The 18,240-nt window shown below is 41.1% G+C and overlaps 1 protein-coding gene across 1 annotated transcript; it reads right to left on the minus strand.

Moving 5' to 3' along the window:
• Nucleotides 1-1,113: 1,113 nt before the first annotated feature.
• On the minus strand, nt 1,114-18,070 carry LOC129718208 (xaa-Pro aminopeptidase ApepP). The gene is made up of 9 exons (XM_055668721.1): nt 17,667-18,070; nt 3,738-3,829; nt 3,342-3,662; nt 2,823-3,286; nt 2,503-2,770; nt 2,001-2,448; nt 1,869-1,937; nt 1,637-1,809; nt 1,114-1,578 (listed from the first exon to the last, which is right to left on the minus strand). Exons 1-9 carry the CDS (start codon nt 17,728-17,730, stop codon nt 1,345-1,347), a joined length of 2,133 nt encoding a protein of 710 aa, XP_055524696.1. The 5' UTR covers nt 17,731-18,070; the 3' UTR covers nt 1,114-1,344.
• Nucleotides 18,071-18,240: the final 170 nt, after the last annotated feature.

Below are 18,240 nucleotides of genomic sequence, written 5' to 3' on the forward strand. Positions count from 1 at the left end.
AAAGAGTGTAATTTTCACATCCCTGTCATGAACGTCATCCCCATACATTTTGCTTAAAGCCGTTTTTCTCTGGCTCTCGATTATACGTCAAATGGCTGTCAGTGCTTGCAAAATAGCCGAATAAGCTCCGTCCATGCGAGATCAACTGTTGCTGCAAGTGATGTGTAGAAATGCAAAAAGCGTAGAACGACGGTTTCGTTTTGAACGTTTTATGGATTTTGTACAGGACATAAATGACACGTTTAAACATTTTTCATCACGCTCTCACATACCCCACATTCAAAATAGTTAGAAGCACGAAAAATATCCGTACAGTAACACATGCGGCACAATGAACGGAGCTTATGATCATATTTTCAACACTAGTGCCATCATCATCAGCGGCGGCTTCAGGAAGCAGTTGTTATGACATCGGTCTGGTAATTTTCAGAGCAAAACGTGATTTTTTAAAATTTTGCATAATTTTCCCTCGATTCTTAAATGAAGAATAAAAATCGCTCTAAATCGCTTGAACGACAATGATATGAGCGGATTGTCATTGAAGCGATTTCAAGCAGATTTCGAGCAGTTTTAATCACATTTTGCTTAGAAAACGCAGCTCTTTCAGATTTATATAAAAAAAAAAACTGGTATAGCTGAATAACCCAATTGCTGGTGCACTGATGACGTCTTGGCAACCCTGATAGCAGATATTTTTAAACTCTGATGTTACATTGCAAACTTTAACATCACAAAAAAGGATTTTGCGGTATTTCTGGAATGAAAACTGGTAGCACGAGGACGCCGTCACCATTAAAAACCAACGGCATAACTTCAGAACCACCAGAACAAAAATACCTACTAGTCCTCCACGAGCTTGGTCCAGATCTCGTTACCGTAAAGGACTACTGGACTCAGTGTTTTGTAGATGATCAATTTTGTCTAGTCAATTTGAAATGAAATGTTTTTGTTTCGCCAAATTTATCTGTTGGTTTTCATGTAGCACTTTAATTGTCGGACCCTGTCGACTTTGTGAAAAACAAATACGGGCTGAGTTTTGCACTTATATTTTTTAGAAACAATCAAAGCCTTGTAGATGTTGCAAATTCAAAAAAGAAAAACTCCATTAGCATCTCGAGCATCGACTAGTATTTAATTAATCTCCAATAAGTTACACTTTAAAAATATCACTTTTCCCTGTGTCCTAGGGAAATCAACATACATACATGTGATAAATAATTACGTTAACAGGCTGCATTTCAACTATGTATCTCTAACCTACTTGTAGACAGATAGGCAACTTTTATTCGAATTCCGAAAGCTGATTGGGGGAAAAAGAGAAGTGTCCAGAGTCAGACGGAGAGGCTAGTAGAAGGCATTCGTAGCTGGTAGTAAACGGTGCAGAGAGTTCGCTACCGTTACAGACAATACTAAGATCAGCGATCGACAACTTCTAGCGTCGGTTCCTGAATGCAGTGGATCGGGAATGTTTCTTGTTTTGTTCATCATCCAGTAGAAAGCATCCATTTTCTGTTTCCGCTTCAGCTCGTCACCTACCAATTGCCGAATCCTGGCGTTGTAATCGTTGATCCACTTGACCTACATAGCAAAAAGAATTGTGATCACAAGTTGTAAGTGGTAAGGATTTCACACTTACCTCTGTCGTACTCAACATTTCGTTATCAATCAGTTTGGGTTCAAATGGTACCAAGGTAACATCTTGGAAGGAGAAAAACTTATGCCCGGAAGGAAGAACCGTCCCCGTATCAATCACTTCAAGTACGTTTTCCAATCTGATTCCAAAATCGGACGGAATGTAGTAACCGGGATCTGAAAGAATCAATACTTCGATCATTTGATCTATTTTCTAAACTGTTATCGCAGCTTACCGTAAGCAAAGAAATAACCTTCCCTAAAGTTATGTCGCTGCTTTGCTGTGTGTGAGGAGCTAATTGGAGCTAAAAATAAATAAAATCTGACATCAATAGGGTGCATCCCTTATCAAGATAAGCAAATCTCACGTTCTCGAACAGAAAGATACGATCCAATGCTGTGACCTGAACCATACGGGAACGAATACTTGTTCGCTTGGACAGGTCCTCTTGCCAGAGCATCAAGTTCGGCAGGCTTCAAATTTTCCGGGAAGCTCGTCATGGACATTCGGATAAGTCCAATCAGTACATTGGTGTACGCTTGTATGTGGCTTGGTTTCGGGTCGCCCAGGTGAATAGTTCTAGCCACGTCCGTGGTTCCGTCGTGATACTGGCCACCAGAGTCGATGATCAGCACGTTGTCCTCCGTAATTTCGTGCTCTGTCTGATTGTTGATGGTATAGTACGGATCGCCTGAATTTGGACCGAATGCGACAACCGTTTTGAATGAGGCTCCCTCCGATAAATCTTGAATCTTTCGACTTCGATCGATTTCTCGTGCTAGCGACCGTTCCGTGAAGTCGTCTCCGGCGATAAACTGGAATAGAATATGATTGAAAGAACGCAAGAAAACATTTTCACGATAACGAACCCGTTTCTCCAGGTGACTCAGCGCCTCACAGATTGCAACAGCATCTCGGATGTGAGCTCTCATCATACCTTGTCTCTCTATTTCATTCTTTTGTGCACGAAGAAGAATGATCGGAGATGGTTTGTTCAAAATCAACTCTCGAGGAGTAGCGGAATAAATTGCTTCCGAAGCACCCATTTCGAAAACGTCAGCAGACGGAACAAGAACTCGCTTCCAGTGTTGGGACAATGTGCGGAGATCTCGCCACACGTCTTGGTAGTCTTTTACTCTGCAATTATACGGGCTTAAAAATCAATTGTTATTTATAAAAGATCACTTACTGGACGCAATACTCATTGTGACAGTTATGAGACTTCAAATGGTTCATCAATCCGGTGTTTAAGTGAGTTCGATTAATGTACAAAATGATCTCTCGATTGCTGACGATCAGATAAGCTTTGAACACCGGTGTGTACGGTATGTCACTACCTCGTAAATTTAGAATATAGGCCACTTCGGTAAGCGAAGTAACGATCATGGCATCACAGCGGTGTGCTGTTAGGTTCGAGCGTAGTTTGGCCACCTTGCTATCCCAGCGTTCACCAGCGAAACGAACCGGGTGCACTTTTATGGAGTTGGATTTCGGGGCGGGTCTCAGAGAGCCCCAAACCAGGTCGACAAGATTGCGTGGCACTCGGATGAGTTTGATATTGTGTAAACCAAGTTGACGTTCCAGACTGTGCCACATGCCGTGGGGTATAACATGCGGGTCGGCACCAACCCGGGACTCTGGCGAAAGTTCGTTCTAAAAAGGAATAGGTATCACAACAGTATTAAATGGTTAGGCATGGCTTTCTCACCGCGATCCATTCCCTGATGGTGGCATGCTCGTCATTGAGGAAAACCTTCCAATTACAGTTCAACTCTTGTTCAGCTTGCTCGTGCTGCCATTTATCGATCCACAATGCTGCAGATCTGAGGGTGATTACGGCCATCCCTGGTCCAGAGAAACCGGTCACGAAATTCAACCGTTTGTCGGATTCCATCAGCTGGTCGGACATATGATCGTCGTAGTAGGTTATAACGTAGGCATCAACTTCGGTCGTTTGAGTTGACGATCGGGTGCGCATTTCATTGCGTAGTGCCGTTAACCTGTGGTGAAGGGTGATGTTGTCTTGAATCTAGGAAAAATGAACAGAGATAGAGTTATTAGCTTTCTACTGCGAAATAGAGATTACTCAGCTTGCAATCGTTACCTTTTCACGGCTTTGACTTAGGCATTTTAATCGTGGTGCTGATCTGAGTTGATTGGCGGAAACCGTGGGAATAGCTATCAATATCGTCGATGCTGGAACGTGTGAGAAAAACGCGTTAATGATGGGATGAATCATTAGAACCGGCGTCCAATGACACCAGCGAACGCCAGCGTTTCCATCTGAGGAAGCAAAGAAGTACTCGAGGAAACGAGGTGAATGCAGTTTTCAATCAAATTTCTGGGCAGGAAATATGAATCTTGGTTGACCGAAAGAGTGTCTCGGAAAAATGTAGAGATAAGACATCCACATTGCCCAAAAAAGTTCCATCTCTGCAAGTATCCTGAAACAACGAATTTACCAGGAGAGTAGTGCTTACGGAAGAGGCTACAATTCTTTCTGAGGCAGCGGGAGGTTTATTGTCTATTTTAGCAGAGCTTGGCATGCTGCCATTACCTAAATTTCTCCAAAGAAAGGGTCATTACTTAATCCATCATTTAGTTTAGATTTTTGCTCACCAGGAACCGCAACAAATATTTTATGTTACTTTATATTTAAGATGTCACTTTTTGTAGTTAACATTTCTATACTACAACGTAACATATATGTTGCACAAAGGTTACGTTTTGGTACGCAACGGTTACATTGTTGATTAATAAGAATGCCACAAGAATCTCAACGTCGTTTTATGGCGTTGCCTCTATATTATTTTTTTCCTGTTCGTAAACAAACGGCGGCTGTTGTTTGAACTCGTTTCGTTCGTATATTGTATTTGATTACTAATCCCTCATTATTCCTCTGAACGAAAAGTAATATATCGTGCTATCATTCTATCATTGGTGAACATCGTTGCATTGGCAAAAAGTAAGGGCTGCCTTTTGCGGTTGGCGGTAACGATTGTGATGCGATACATTCGAAATGTGTGGCACGAGCGATCTGTTCGATCGTATACCGCATCGTTTCAGCCTTTTTCAGGCGGTGTGAAGTTGGCATCGTACGGCGCAGTACTGATCGTGAATATTAAAGATCACGGTGACGGCGACGGAAGGTTTTTCGATTGATCGTTTACACACAGCCACACTATTCTACTGAATTGGAAATTAATCCCTTAAGCGGTGTAATTGAAAGAGGCCTATGCAGCGAGTTATATTTTCAGATGGTCTCAATTATACTCGAACCGATCAATTAGATCATACGAAGAATTTTCCTGCTCATCATTTAAAAACGCGTCACATCAACGCAATAAAAGGTCACGAGAATAGAGAAAAACAAACGCAAACGGTTCTGAGATCAATGCCCACCTTGCAACGATGGAATGCAGGGTATGTGAGGTTATAAATATTCATTCGTGAGTATTTCTGTTCCGTGCTTCTTTGCAATCGTTTATGGATATTTTTAGTTAAAATTCGTCATATGTCACTTTATTGCCGAAGGAAGTTTATTGGTGCCAATTTTAAAGGTGATTATACCTGTTTTTTCATACGGAAGAAATTACGCTATTTTGTCGTGCAAAACTAATTTATGACATTATGGCGCTAATTACTTTTATACGATTTTTTTGTATAACACGGAAAATTTTCAATTTTTAAATAAAAATAAAATATTGGTGGTGGTTGAGGCGATCTGAAATTGGGATGCAAGTCATCGCTATGTATAATCAAAAATATAAATTTTTAGAGATGTAAAAGGTGTCCAATATCAAATTGCATCACGGAAAAAAGCTGTAGGAAATTACCCATTGCGTATTTTGTCTTGATAATTTGGGTACAAGTTTACACTGTGTTTTTATTGATGTCATTTTTTCAAAAATGAAAAAAGAGCCATCACCCAAGCAACGTCGCGAATTGATTTGCGGAAGCACCTGGAAAATCGCAATGCTCTCATCGGGATATCGGAAAACAACTTGGAATCGTCTAGTCAACGGTGAGTCGTGGTATTAAACGTTACTACGAAACTATCAGAAGGAAGAAGAAATGCGTTCAGAATGGATGTTCTATTAGTGATCAGGATCATAAGCGTGTTGTGAAAGCGTTTACGCAGAATGCGAATGCTTCGGTCAGGGATGTGGCCAAAAAGTTTGAAATCCGAATGCTTCGGACAGGGATGTGGCCAAAAAGTTTGAAACTGTCCAAGTCTTTCGTTCAAAGAGCCAAGAACCAGGAGATACTGCATACGTTCAGAGTTCAAAAGGCTCCTAATCATCATGGCTAATGAGACTTACGTCGAGGCGGAACTGACGGGGCTACTTTTCTTCACTGCCCTGCACAAGTTTGATGTTCTGGAAAAGGTAAGAAAACAGAAACTTTCAAAGAATTACAAGAAACAAGAACTGCAAACGGGAAAATCTACCTCAAGGAGTGTCTACACGGTCGACGGGAAAGTGATCATATAACGGCCAATCAGATCAATCGAAATTTGCGTCTCAATAACGATTGACCATTTCCAATAGTATAGTTGCTTGCCATATTAACCTTAGAAAGAAGTCTGCGTCAATTTGATTCCTCGCTTCTGGTGATGTTGCCCACTTTGTTTTTAAATAGTGAAGGTCGACATAATTATAGACCTAGTAATTCAGAATGTACTATTCTGCCCATAATTCAGAAATTGGCTAATATGCCATAAGCATCAAATCGAGAAAAACGCATTTTAAAGTTTTTTGTCGGTACAACATATTTTGACTGTTCATGACAACTTTTTTATTGAGTATATCACCCTTCATATATGCTGGAACCTTGCCGTTGAGTTGAAACAGAGAAATCTGCAGGAAAATACCATTCGCCACGTATTTTTAGCGCAGTAGCCGTTTTTTCAATTATAAATGAAAGGTCAGTTGACAAATCGGTGAAATCGGTACGATGTGAATTATATCGTGCTCGTTGGTGATGAAAATGGTTTTGAATTTAATAAAACAATACGGAAGCACAAGTGAGGACGAAAAGGACGATGAGACAATTGTTTCGTGCAACAATATAACAATATAACGAAAATATTATCATTCATAATAATCTCACAATCCACTTTCCTGTTATTTCTCATCACATCCAAAATGAAATTTAAATCTTTTCTTTAATATTACTTCTAATCAAAGAGCTAAATAGCATTTTCAAGAATGTAAAGATTTATGGCAGAACGAAACAGTCACACGTTTTGATCATTGAGTTGCGCAGCACAACAAATAAATTTATGTTGCATCATATATTCTTCGTAAGAATAGTAAAATTTTAAGTAAGGGCTTTACGATCGCTTATCTGTCGCCAGTAACCACCAGGCTACAACACACTTTCGAAAGTTAGACGAAACAAAGTACAGTAATGAAACACTGGATCGTGAACATGACACAGGTAGAAACATATTGGATATTAGCCAACTTCTCAATTATTTTGGATATTAGCCAAAATTGTTTCACATTTGCTGCCTTCCCAAATGCATTTCTTGACAATCGGCTTCCGTGGGGACCTTGTTTAGGGTGTTTACCATCACGAGAAACTGTTTTCTCGATTTTGGTAAAAATGGCATATTAGCCAGTTTTTGAATTATGGGCAGTATTGGCCTATAGAAGAACCTGTTTCAGCCGAAACAGGCCATGTTAGTTCTATACAGCAACTACAACAGCAACAGTAGCAGTGGCAGCGGATAGCAGCATCGTTAGTGGTAGGGCCAGCTAATGCAGCGGCACTTCTTCTAATAAAAAGCTGCCATTGTGCGGTAGCGGGCAGCATCAGCCGGCACTTTCTCCAATGAAAAGTTGCCACATTTTGACAACACACTAACGTCTTGGAATGCTGATACAGTCGAATTTCGCTCGTTGCACTAAATCCGTAGCCCATCTAGTGCATTATCAAAAGGAATAAATTAAATTCCATATTGAAGAGATAATATTTCCTTGTTCATTTATTACACTTTATTTTAAATGTTGGAACAGTTACAAATAAATTTTTCGCCAGAGAATGTACCAAATTATCTTTTCTTCAGCAAAATGCGCAAAACACAACAGCTTTTATTATCTGATTCCAAACGACACTAAAACGCATAATAAAACCGTGAACATTGTCAAGCCTTAGTAATTATGCAAACAAGTATACTATTGAAAATGGGAACCTTGTTGAAACGCATATTTCGATTAATCTAATTGCTGATCGCTATAAGATTGCTTTCCCTGACACAGTCGACAGAATTATATACCATAGTATTGGCCCCTACACAATCATTCTGGGTTCTGGATAAAACATTTTGCTGGCAGCATCAATCATAGTAACTTATGAGTCAACAGAAAAAATGACAGCTCTACTAGTCGAAGTCTAACCGCGATGGTAAAACAGTGAACGGTACCCCGTCGCGTGGAAAACGGACATCGTGCTGCACTTTTTGTACACCGGCTACGCCCGTTCCAGCATCTACAACATCTTGGCAATACTGGACAACAATCAGAGCATTGAAAGAAAGCCCGAATTCGTACGGCCGACGACCCTGAGCGATAAGAATGCTCCAAAGAATGCTGAAAAGGAAGATCGAGAGAAAAGTGGTTACATCACTGAGTGCGCTTGGCCGGAAGGTCGTTGCATTGCAACCGTGCAACAGTAAAAAAGTACCTGGCGAACATTGACATACATGTTAGGAAGACGCAGTCCCGTCCACTGGTCTTGAAGCAGCGGCAGAGGCTGTATAAAACAGTCAAGTCAATTTTCTCGGCAAATCACGATGTGGCGGTCACTCTGGATGGTAACGACTGGCAGGACACTTCGTATTATACTTCCCCACCGAAGGAAATGTGCTCCAAAGTGAAGTACATTTCGCACACCAAGTTCCCCAAGACGGTGCTGCCGTGGCTGACAATCATCGAGAAGGGGATGTCAAAGCCGCTTTTCTTTGGCTTCGGACTGGCAATGGACGGGGAAAATTATAGTACGAAGTGCCTGCCGGAAGTTGCGTCGCGTAAACTGCAGAGGGATTGATGAATGAAACGAAAAAAGAACTGAAAAACATGCTTACACACATTTTTGCGTCCGCCATGGCCACTTACAATTACCTAGAAAAATAAGTTTCTTGCTTAAAAGTAGTATGAATGGGCTGTTCGAATCACTTGGTGCCAAGTTTCAATTCTCGATGACATCCGGCCACCAGGAGTCATTTATCGAAATGCATAAAAACCTCGTTGTTATAATTTTTCATTGAGATATCCATTTCAACAGTATCGGTGCGGCGGTAACGTAAGCAATAGAAAGTTTATTTTATTGGGTATCTATTTGAACAACATATAACAGTTGTGAAATAAAAGTTTGTACTAGAAATACTCTGAGGGAGAGATGAGTAATGAGCCAAACGCACTATCAAAATCCGTCCTTTTCTGGCCTTTGGAAGCATTTTTTAGTGATTCTATGCTTAATTTGGGATAATTTTTTGTTTTGGTTTTTTCTGGCGAAGATATGAGATCATTTTATATTTTGTTTTTTTTTCTGGCATTCAGAGGCGCTTTTCCAGCGATTTTGAGTTCAAGTTGGGATCATTGTACATTTTGTCTTTTTCTTGCCTCTATGAGGGGTTCGGCTATAACGTAGCTCCTGTTAGGTATCTAATAATGCTATTGTCAATGTTTTGGTCGAAAAAACCACTGCAGTAACGGAACCGGACGGTGTTATAAACAAGTACGCAAAGAGTGAGGTCGAAAACTCCAAGTGTACCGTCAAATCGTAGCTCCAAGTGTGCAAAGTACACAAACTCATGCGTGTTACATTTCGTATAGAATGTTTGTTGCAATGCAATCAGTATCAATTTTGTGGATCACGTTCAATTATGGTTTCAACGGAAATATGTTCGTCATGCTCGTTTTATGGGCGATACATCAAAAATTAAATAATTGTATGAACAAGCTTTGATACTTACTAGTATATCCTTACAAAGATTCAAAATTTCATTACACTTTCTAGTGCGTATGAAAAGTCATGCGGAATTAAATGAGGTTACCAAACTTGTTCAAAATAGAATATTGGCAAAAGGTTGCAATATTTACTGCTTTTCTCTTTGTGTATCTTTTTATGATAGTATTGACTTGCATGCTTGAATGATTTCAAATAACTGTTAAATCTGATTTGCAATTTCTCGCGGATCTTAGTGAAAATTAAATGAAGTAGGTAGAGTGAGGTTAGTCTTGGTATTTGAACTTCATCGAAACCCTTTTCGGGATATCATTATCTTCAAAGAAATGTTTTTCTTTTTTTTATTGTTGGCTGGTTTTGTGGAAATTTCAAATTGACTTTTCCTTCACAGGCTCCGCTCTACCTGGTTCGATGTCGATCACTAATTTGTTGCACATGATCATTTTTAATCCTCACCGCGCTGCCAGAAATTGACACAGATGTGTAGCAATCGACATTGAATAGCGATTTCCATGACAAAACCGATAAGAACGATATTCCGTTTCGGTTTCGTTAGAATCTCAACATATAAGAATGAAACTAATTCATCCGAGCTCGACTCGCAATGACCTTCACGGATGCGCCAACGGCGTTTTACTGCGGGATTAAATTTTATCGCTCTTAAATTGATCACAACTACACACGCATCTGTCTTCGCTAATTCGCAGCAGCCAAGATCAACGACATCCCACTTCCGAGCGCGGAAAATGCTCGAGCTCGGTTCACCGGTTTTCGCCGATTCGGCATCATGTTGGCTTTAGGGAAATTCTGATTTTAAGATTGATCCACCTACAACAACCAATCGAACAGTGTTATTGATAAATAATATAGTCGTCGGGACAAAATCTGTCGCATGGTTCTAGAAAAAAATGAACCAACTCCGATAGCTAGATACGACTTAATAGAGCAAACGTGGGTTCAAAGTTTGGCGCGGGTTCTCTACGGCCGGCGGTCGCCCGTCAGTTGTTCTGTGACAGAGTGATCGCCAGAGCAGAACGCACGCGTAATGTTGTGAATGCGCGGGGGACGTCGAACGGGAGTGGAGATCAAACGATCTCGCGGTGACCGAGTTGCGCTCGTTTTCTAGCGCTATGGTGTTGCCTTTTTCAAGTTCAAGTTCGACCGCGGGTGGGATTGGCGGAAGAACTTTGGTAGATCCGCGATTGTTTACCAATTATGTCGGTTTGTAGTGAACAGTGCGCGCGATTGATTGGTTTATAATTGTTTCTATTTTTTTCTACACGCTCTAAGGTCGCGTAGCTTCCTAACTTGAGTTGGAATGAATATATGTAGAGAAATGAGTTTGATGTTTATGGGCGGAGGATCGAGTGGCACAGTCTCAACCGTTGTTGAACTCAGCTTAAGTGGGCTATATTTTTTTCGTTTTCAGCTTATACTAAAGTAACGAGTTGAAATGGTAGGGAAAATTTAGACTTGATTTTACACTGCTGTCTTATGAACTATTCTGGTTTCTTTGATTTAGTGATGTAATCTATTTTTACGCCCTCTCTGTATATCTCTTCAAGCAAGCTTGTGGCCTAGTTTTGTTTCTGTTATATGCATTAAAATATTTAATACTTTTCGGTGATCCAAACAAAAAAAAAATGTTCCCATTTCCCACGGCATTGATTGCTCAATCGGCGACAAACCTCTTTGAGATGGAATCAATAAACTTCTCCACAAACCATTACCATTACCGGCTATCGTTGTGGGTGTCGCTCATGCGCCCCTATCAAAAGACTCCAATCGGTGAGATATGACAGCGGGGTATCGAGGGTGCATCCGACTATCCATCCCTTCTCCAATAGCAAACAGCATTCTGCGTAACCCCATTCGAAAGCATAAGTAGCCGTCGCGTCGGTTTGGGGTGGAAGGATATCGCGAAAAAAAAAACGAGAAACACATTTTTATCGGACTAGGATGACAGGCGCCAGTATGGCCCTCGGATAGAGCGAAAGTCAAATGTGTTGCTGTATCATGTTGTGTGTAGTATGATAGCGGTTCGTTAGTAGGTCACAGCTAGTAACGCCAACGTTTTCACGCTCTAGATTCGGATGTTTTCCCGCAAAGCGGAAAAATGTAAAATTATCGTACTTCCTAATCTGCCTATTACAATCCATTCCATTTTCATTAATAGTAAAACTTTAATGGCGGGTTGAATTAGTCCTTTCCAAAAATTAAAAGAATTATCAATCTCCATTGAATGTTATCTAGAAGCTGACTTAAAAGATACTGCTAGTTTTATATACTGTTGTTAGAATTGAGATTCGTTGAACGATAAAGAACGGTTTTACGGTATGGGAATAAATAAAAACCGGTCTACATTCTCGTTAGTCCAAACTTATTTTCTTCAAGTTTCAATCTGAATCGTCATTTTAACAGCTGGTAAACATAATTTCATTCAGATAACTTTTTCTATGAGTGCTCGTTCTACTTCCCATTTTATAGAAAAAGTTATGTGTAATTTGATTAAGTTTTTGACGCAAGATGAAATATTGCAAAGCTATAACCATTACGAGTTTGATGTTTGCTGCTTCCTCCCATTGCAGTGGTGGCGAAGGAAAGTTGCTCTCAGAATTCTTTTCAAGTATGAAAGCAGTACACAACCGCCTTCTGCGCTGATTTTCGATTTGGCTCCCGTGGCAACAGCAGATAGTATGAATGGAAAGAGCGAGAGACTGCAAATGGTGGAAGCGGAAGACAATCAGTCAGTATTAATTAGTAGCCTTGAAGAATCGAAATGTACTCAATTTTAATATGGGTTATTCCATACGAAGTGACCACGAAAAAGCACAAACTTGGACACGACCATCACAGATTTTGCTCAAAGCTGGGAGAATTATTCATCTACTGTCACTTTGGAAAAATCCCAAATTTGGTGTCGATTGGAATACCACCAAATGCAAATTAAATTTTAAAATACAGAAATATTCTCTCTGGCAACAAAAACAATATTTTTTCTGGATTACTTGGTTTATTTTCTTCAAAATTCACCTGTCACTATTTTTCGGATGTCTTACGTCTATAAATTATAAAATAAAATAATTACGAAGTTTACAACTTTTTTCGTAAAAATGTTATATCTCGAGATGGGCTCATATTACCTTGTTTCTTATGTGAAATTTTCCAAGGAACACGATGAAACTATCAAATTTAAATTAAAAGCAGGGGGTATTCCAATCGACACCAAAATTGGGATTTTTCCAAAGAGACAGTAGATGAACAATTACCCCAGCTTTGAACAAAATCTGTGACCGTCGTGTCCAAGTGGCATGTGCACTTCGTATGGAATGACCCATATATATTCAAAAGGTTTAGTGTAAGAGAAAAAACCAACCGTATTAAAACGTAACAGAATTCATCAATGTGAAGTAAATGATTTTTCTTTAAAGATATGGTAATAATAACTACAGTAAATTGAATCAAGGAAGACTCGATATAGAGAAAGAAGCGTTCTACGTACAGCTGGAAAAACTCTACGATAGCTTCTCGCGTAGAAACATCAAGGTCGTCATCGGGCACATTAACGGCCAGTGATGCGTCAGTTTCGCAGTTTCCCAAGGACTAGCAGTCCGAAGTACATTTTTCCCCCGAAAAGACATCTACAAAACCACCTGTAGATCACCTGACCAAAAAAGCAAAGCCTTGGTGCAAACATTCCGATTCGGAATTGGATCTTCTGTTTATTTATACACAGACTTCGCAGCCAACTGTTTAGTGTACAGGACAATTGCGGGGCTAGTGCTACGATCCTACTGACACTAACAGTCTTCCCCGAGCCGAGACTCGAATCAAAGACGACCGGCTTGATAGGCCAGCATCATACCTCGAGACCATCTGGGATTGATCATGCTCACATCTACAGTCGGTTCAGATATTACAAATATACGCACCAATCGCGGAGCGGATATTGGCTCAGACCACTACCTAGTAGCGATATCTTTGCGCTCGAAACTGTCGACCGTATACCACACGCGACATCGTCGAATCTTTCGGCGGAGCGGCTGGGCGCATCGCCTCTCGAGGACGGGTGGTGCAGCATTCGCACATCCATCGAGGAGACCGCAATGGCGACATTAGGAGTGGAAGCACCGAGTGGCAGGTCAACGAGAGAGAACAAGGTCAATTACAAACGGGCACGGAACGACATGACCATGATTCTCAGACGGAAAGAGCACCAGCAAGAAGATCGTGGACATGAAGAGCTGGAGCAACTGTACCGTGCCAGTTATACGCGGAAGTTCTATGAGAAGGTAAACCAGTCTCGCAGAAGCTATGTGCTGCAAACCGACATGTGCAACGACGTGGATAGTAACCAGTGGGATACCAGCGAGGTGGTCGACAGGTGGAAGTAGTACTTCGATGGACACCTGAACGGCGATACAGTAAACAAAAGCGAAGAAGGAACTGACCTAGAAGTACCAGCCCTCGATGTTCATGAAGTTTTTTGTGAGATCGGGAAACTGAAAACATCAAAGCCGCAGGTAAAGACGGACTACCGAGCGAGCTCTTTAAACATGGCATAGGGAGCTGGCTATGGGTCATTTCCAGGATTTGGGAGGAGGAAAAATTGCCAGAAGATTGGATGGAGGGAATCGTCGGCCACATCTATAAGAAGGGCGACAAGCTGGAGTGCCGCAACTACCACGGTATATCGCTTATCCATCGTCTATCACCTTTAACCAGGAGGTTGGTGGGTCAGTACCAAGCCGGTTTCATGGGAGCCTGTGCCACCATGAACCAAGTTCGCAATCCGATTAATATATTTCGAAAGATTTTCAATCAACTCTGAAATGTCAGGAAAGTAGTGCGAATTCAACAGCAAATCACTTTACTTCGACGTGATTTTTATTTACAGTGTACTGTATATAAAATTCTCTCCCGTATCCTGTTCCACAGACTGAGGCCGTACCAGAAAACTTTGTTGACGAATACCAATGTGGTTTTCGAGGGGGACGTTCCACTATGGGCGAATCCTCGATAAATTTCGAAAATTCAACTGGCAGATTCACCATCATCAGGGCAGCGTACGATTAAGTTGAGAAACATGGTTTTTCAACAAAACTAATTAAGCGACATCTATAAATTACGTAACGCAAAAAACCCAATTTTTTGAGCGCCCTTCTCCCCATATGTAACGAAACGTTACGCCTTTTCGTGGGTTCACCTTCACATGCACCGACGAAACTACTCATGCAGCATCAATCATAGTAACTCATGAGTCAGCAGAAAAAGTCCGAGATAAAAGCGGCTACATCGCTGCTTCGCCGGGAGGTCGGTGCAACCGGTCAAACAGTAAAAAAGTACCTGGCAAACATAGACATACATGTTAGGAAGAAACAGTCCTGTCCACTGGTCTCGGAGCTGCAGGCACTGACACAGCACCAGCGGCTGAATAAGATGGTCAAGTCGATTTTTCCGGCGAATCGCGAAGTATTGGTAGTGATCGACGACGAAACCTAACTCACCCTGGATGGCAACGACTGGCAGGGCGCTTCGTATTTTATTTCCCCCACAAAGGAAGTGAGCTCTGAGATGAAGTTCATTTCATACACCAAGTTCCTCAAGAAGGTGCTGCTGAGACTGACAATCAGCGAAAAGGACATGTCAAAGACGCTCTTTTTTCGCTGTGAACTGGTTGTGAACGAAGAAATTTCTATAACGAAGGGTCTGTCGAAAGTTGCATCGTTCATCAAGAAATACCTTAAGGGCGAAGACGCGATGTTCGGGTTGGATCTGGCGTGACACTACTCGAAGTGATCGTTGGAGGAAATGGATCGGCGAACTCGCCCAACGTTCCCCAGCTGCGTCTCATCGAAAATTACTGGACAAACCTGGAGCATAAGATCTACTCCAACAATTTTGTCGTGAAAACTGAGCATGATAGCAGTAAAATATCGTTGTAAACTTATTGTTATTCTACGTCAATCATGTGATCGTAATCACCAAAATTGTCTGGAAAGCTTTTTAGAATTGAATTACAGCCTCCTCTCGGTTAGGTGAGAGGCTACCCGAATAAAGTATGATAACAGCTCTCAGGGCATCTGAATAACAAATTATGGCATTTTTGGATTCATTTTGTTTTTCTCTGTTATCAAAATATAGAATATCATGTTATAGAATTTGGCTTACTTGATAACAAGGCATCACATCATGTTATCGTTTTGTTGTTCAACTTTACTCGGGTAAACCGTAAAAAGTGTGTGAAAAGTAGATTTAGAGTAGACAGTACTTTTAAAATTGTCTGATATCCACGTTAGAGTAACGAGCCAATCGTATACGAAATGCATGGGAACATCCAAGCTAATTCTCAATTTTCACCACGTCATAAGACAACGGTGGTAATAATTATCAAGTCATAAAAATTGTACGCATTTTAACCACTCGACGATACATCGATTATTACAATTCAGTACAGTTGTATTTAAGCTATTAACATTTGGCGTCATTCCAATTTTGAGAAAATTGTTCCAGTACCTATAATGAAGACTACATCAGAAACAACAAGCATGACAGCTAAAAAGTTGTCGTTTGATGAAAAGATAACATATCGTAGTTGATTGCATACAATTTGCTGTCGCGACCATGCGTGCAATGCAAATCACTTAACGTTGTTGTTGCATTGCTTCTATGCGATACAGAAATGAAGAAAGAATTTGAAGGCAATAATTAGCCCTTCTCGGGTTTTGTGACAACAGGAAGGGAAAATATTTTCGAATATTGACTACGAAGGGAATCAAAAGAACAATTTTTCAATGGATTACACCCGCTGGTATACCAACATAACTGGTGACAGAAGAATGGCCAGTCAACTCCTTAAAAAAGCAAGGACCCAATTAACTGTTTTCTAAGACAACGCCTCATCGAACGACAGACCGTGTCAAGTGAATTCATTAGTAAAAACTGTTCCCGTTCGTTTGCCCGGACCGTTTGTATGGAGGCAACCGTTAGTATCGATTACAAGGTCGTTTCCGGTAGTGCCGATCGGGTATCGGCAGATGTTTCCCATCGGTGGGTGCCATATTCATGTTGGAAATGAGCTCACATCAACAACAGTGGAGCAGACAGGTTCTGTATTTTTTTTTGCTATTTCTGGGAAGCCTCAAACCCTATTGGAACTATTTCACAACGCGGTGCTTTTTCTTTCATATAAACAAATAACGCATTGTTTGTTCTACCAGCGGTCCCTATTGAGAAAATCAGCGTCAGACGTTTGGCATTCCGGCGCGTGATTGTCGGAAGCCGATGTTTGATCGGTTGATGTTTGTGAAAAACAAAAGTTTTCTTTTCATGTGAAAACCCTTGAGTTAGAGTTTTGACACCGACATTTTTGTGATAGCAGTCATCAGAACCTCTATAAAATTGAGATTCAGTCTATAGCTCCGCTGTTTGTTAGAAGAATTAATGAAACCTGAAACACCGATTAGTATGTATTCTACAGGATGTCACTTCACCAATTAAAATGGCAGGTACAATTACAGTTAACTACAAATTAGTTCAAAAATTAGTTTTCCGACCGTTGCCAAACAGTAAACCTTGTGCACTATTCGCTACATTATTTATCTTCCGTAAACACCGTGTAAGAGGCAGGTACTTGCGAAAAACGTGAAACGGCACCGCAAACAACGATTAAATAATCTGCTGTGCCCTACGGTAAACAACGCGAATGCAGCCAGAACCATACACTCGTAGCGTCTTTCAATCGTGAACATATATGAATCCATCTCTATCGAGAGGGTGAGAGAGAAAGATCACAGTGACGCAACTCTGGGTGTGGAAGCTGGGTTGATTTTCCCGCGCCCGCTGCCACCCTTTTCCGGTCGCACTGACCTTACATAGGATGCTGTGCGCGTCACTGCCAGATTGCGCTGCCAAAGCAGATGATGTTGATGATCGGATCAACCGCAATCGCACATTTTGTTTTCAAATTGATTTTTCCGTACGAGTGAATCTATTAAAATTAGAATTTTGGCATCATCGGGATCATGACCACCACCCATTCGTTTCCCAAAACGCTTACCCAGCAGTAAAACTGTTGCTCGTTTCCACAACATCGTTGCAACGCGCGAAATGTTTTCTCGCATATTATTTCCAGGGGGTCTCGGCAGTAAGTTTATATTTCAGGCCATGTACACGGCAGGTTAATGCAAAATATTTGCTAAAGATCACCGCAGAGGATTGTCAACGATTAATCACTTGCTGACGGGTTATATCGTCCCATCGATTTAGTCAGCTGTAAACAACGCGTTTAATTAAATTCTGCGAGTCACGCGTCGTCTCCGTCACTCGCGAACAATTAGCACCGAACGGTGAAACCGCGATCTTAAGCGTGCCTAAAGACTGGGGCGTCGCGATGAACCACTTTTGCTGTGTGTGCTGGCGAGCGTCCTAATCGCTGCGAAATCGGAACTAGACTGAGAGGAAGAACCGCGAACTCATAGTCAGCAGCAGCAGCAAGCGCAGCGTGTGGGACTGAGTATATCTGCTATTACTATTCATATATTGGCAGCGAGTTAGTAAGAACATCGAAGACTGAAATGTGTTCTATATTTCGTCTCTCTTTTTTTTGCTTGCTTCCTTCTTCTGGTCGACAC

This window comes from Wyeomyia smithii, chromosome 1 (genome assembly GCF_029784165.1).
Source record: "Wyeomyia smithii strain HCP4-BCI-WySm-NY-G18 chromosome 1, ASM2978416v1, whole genome shotgun sequence".
NCBI lineage: Eukaryota > Metazoa > Arthropoda > Insecta > Diptera > Culicidae > Wyeomyia > Wyeomyia smithii.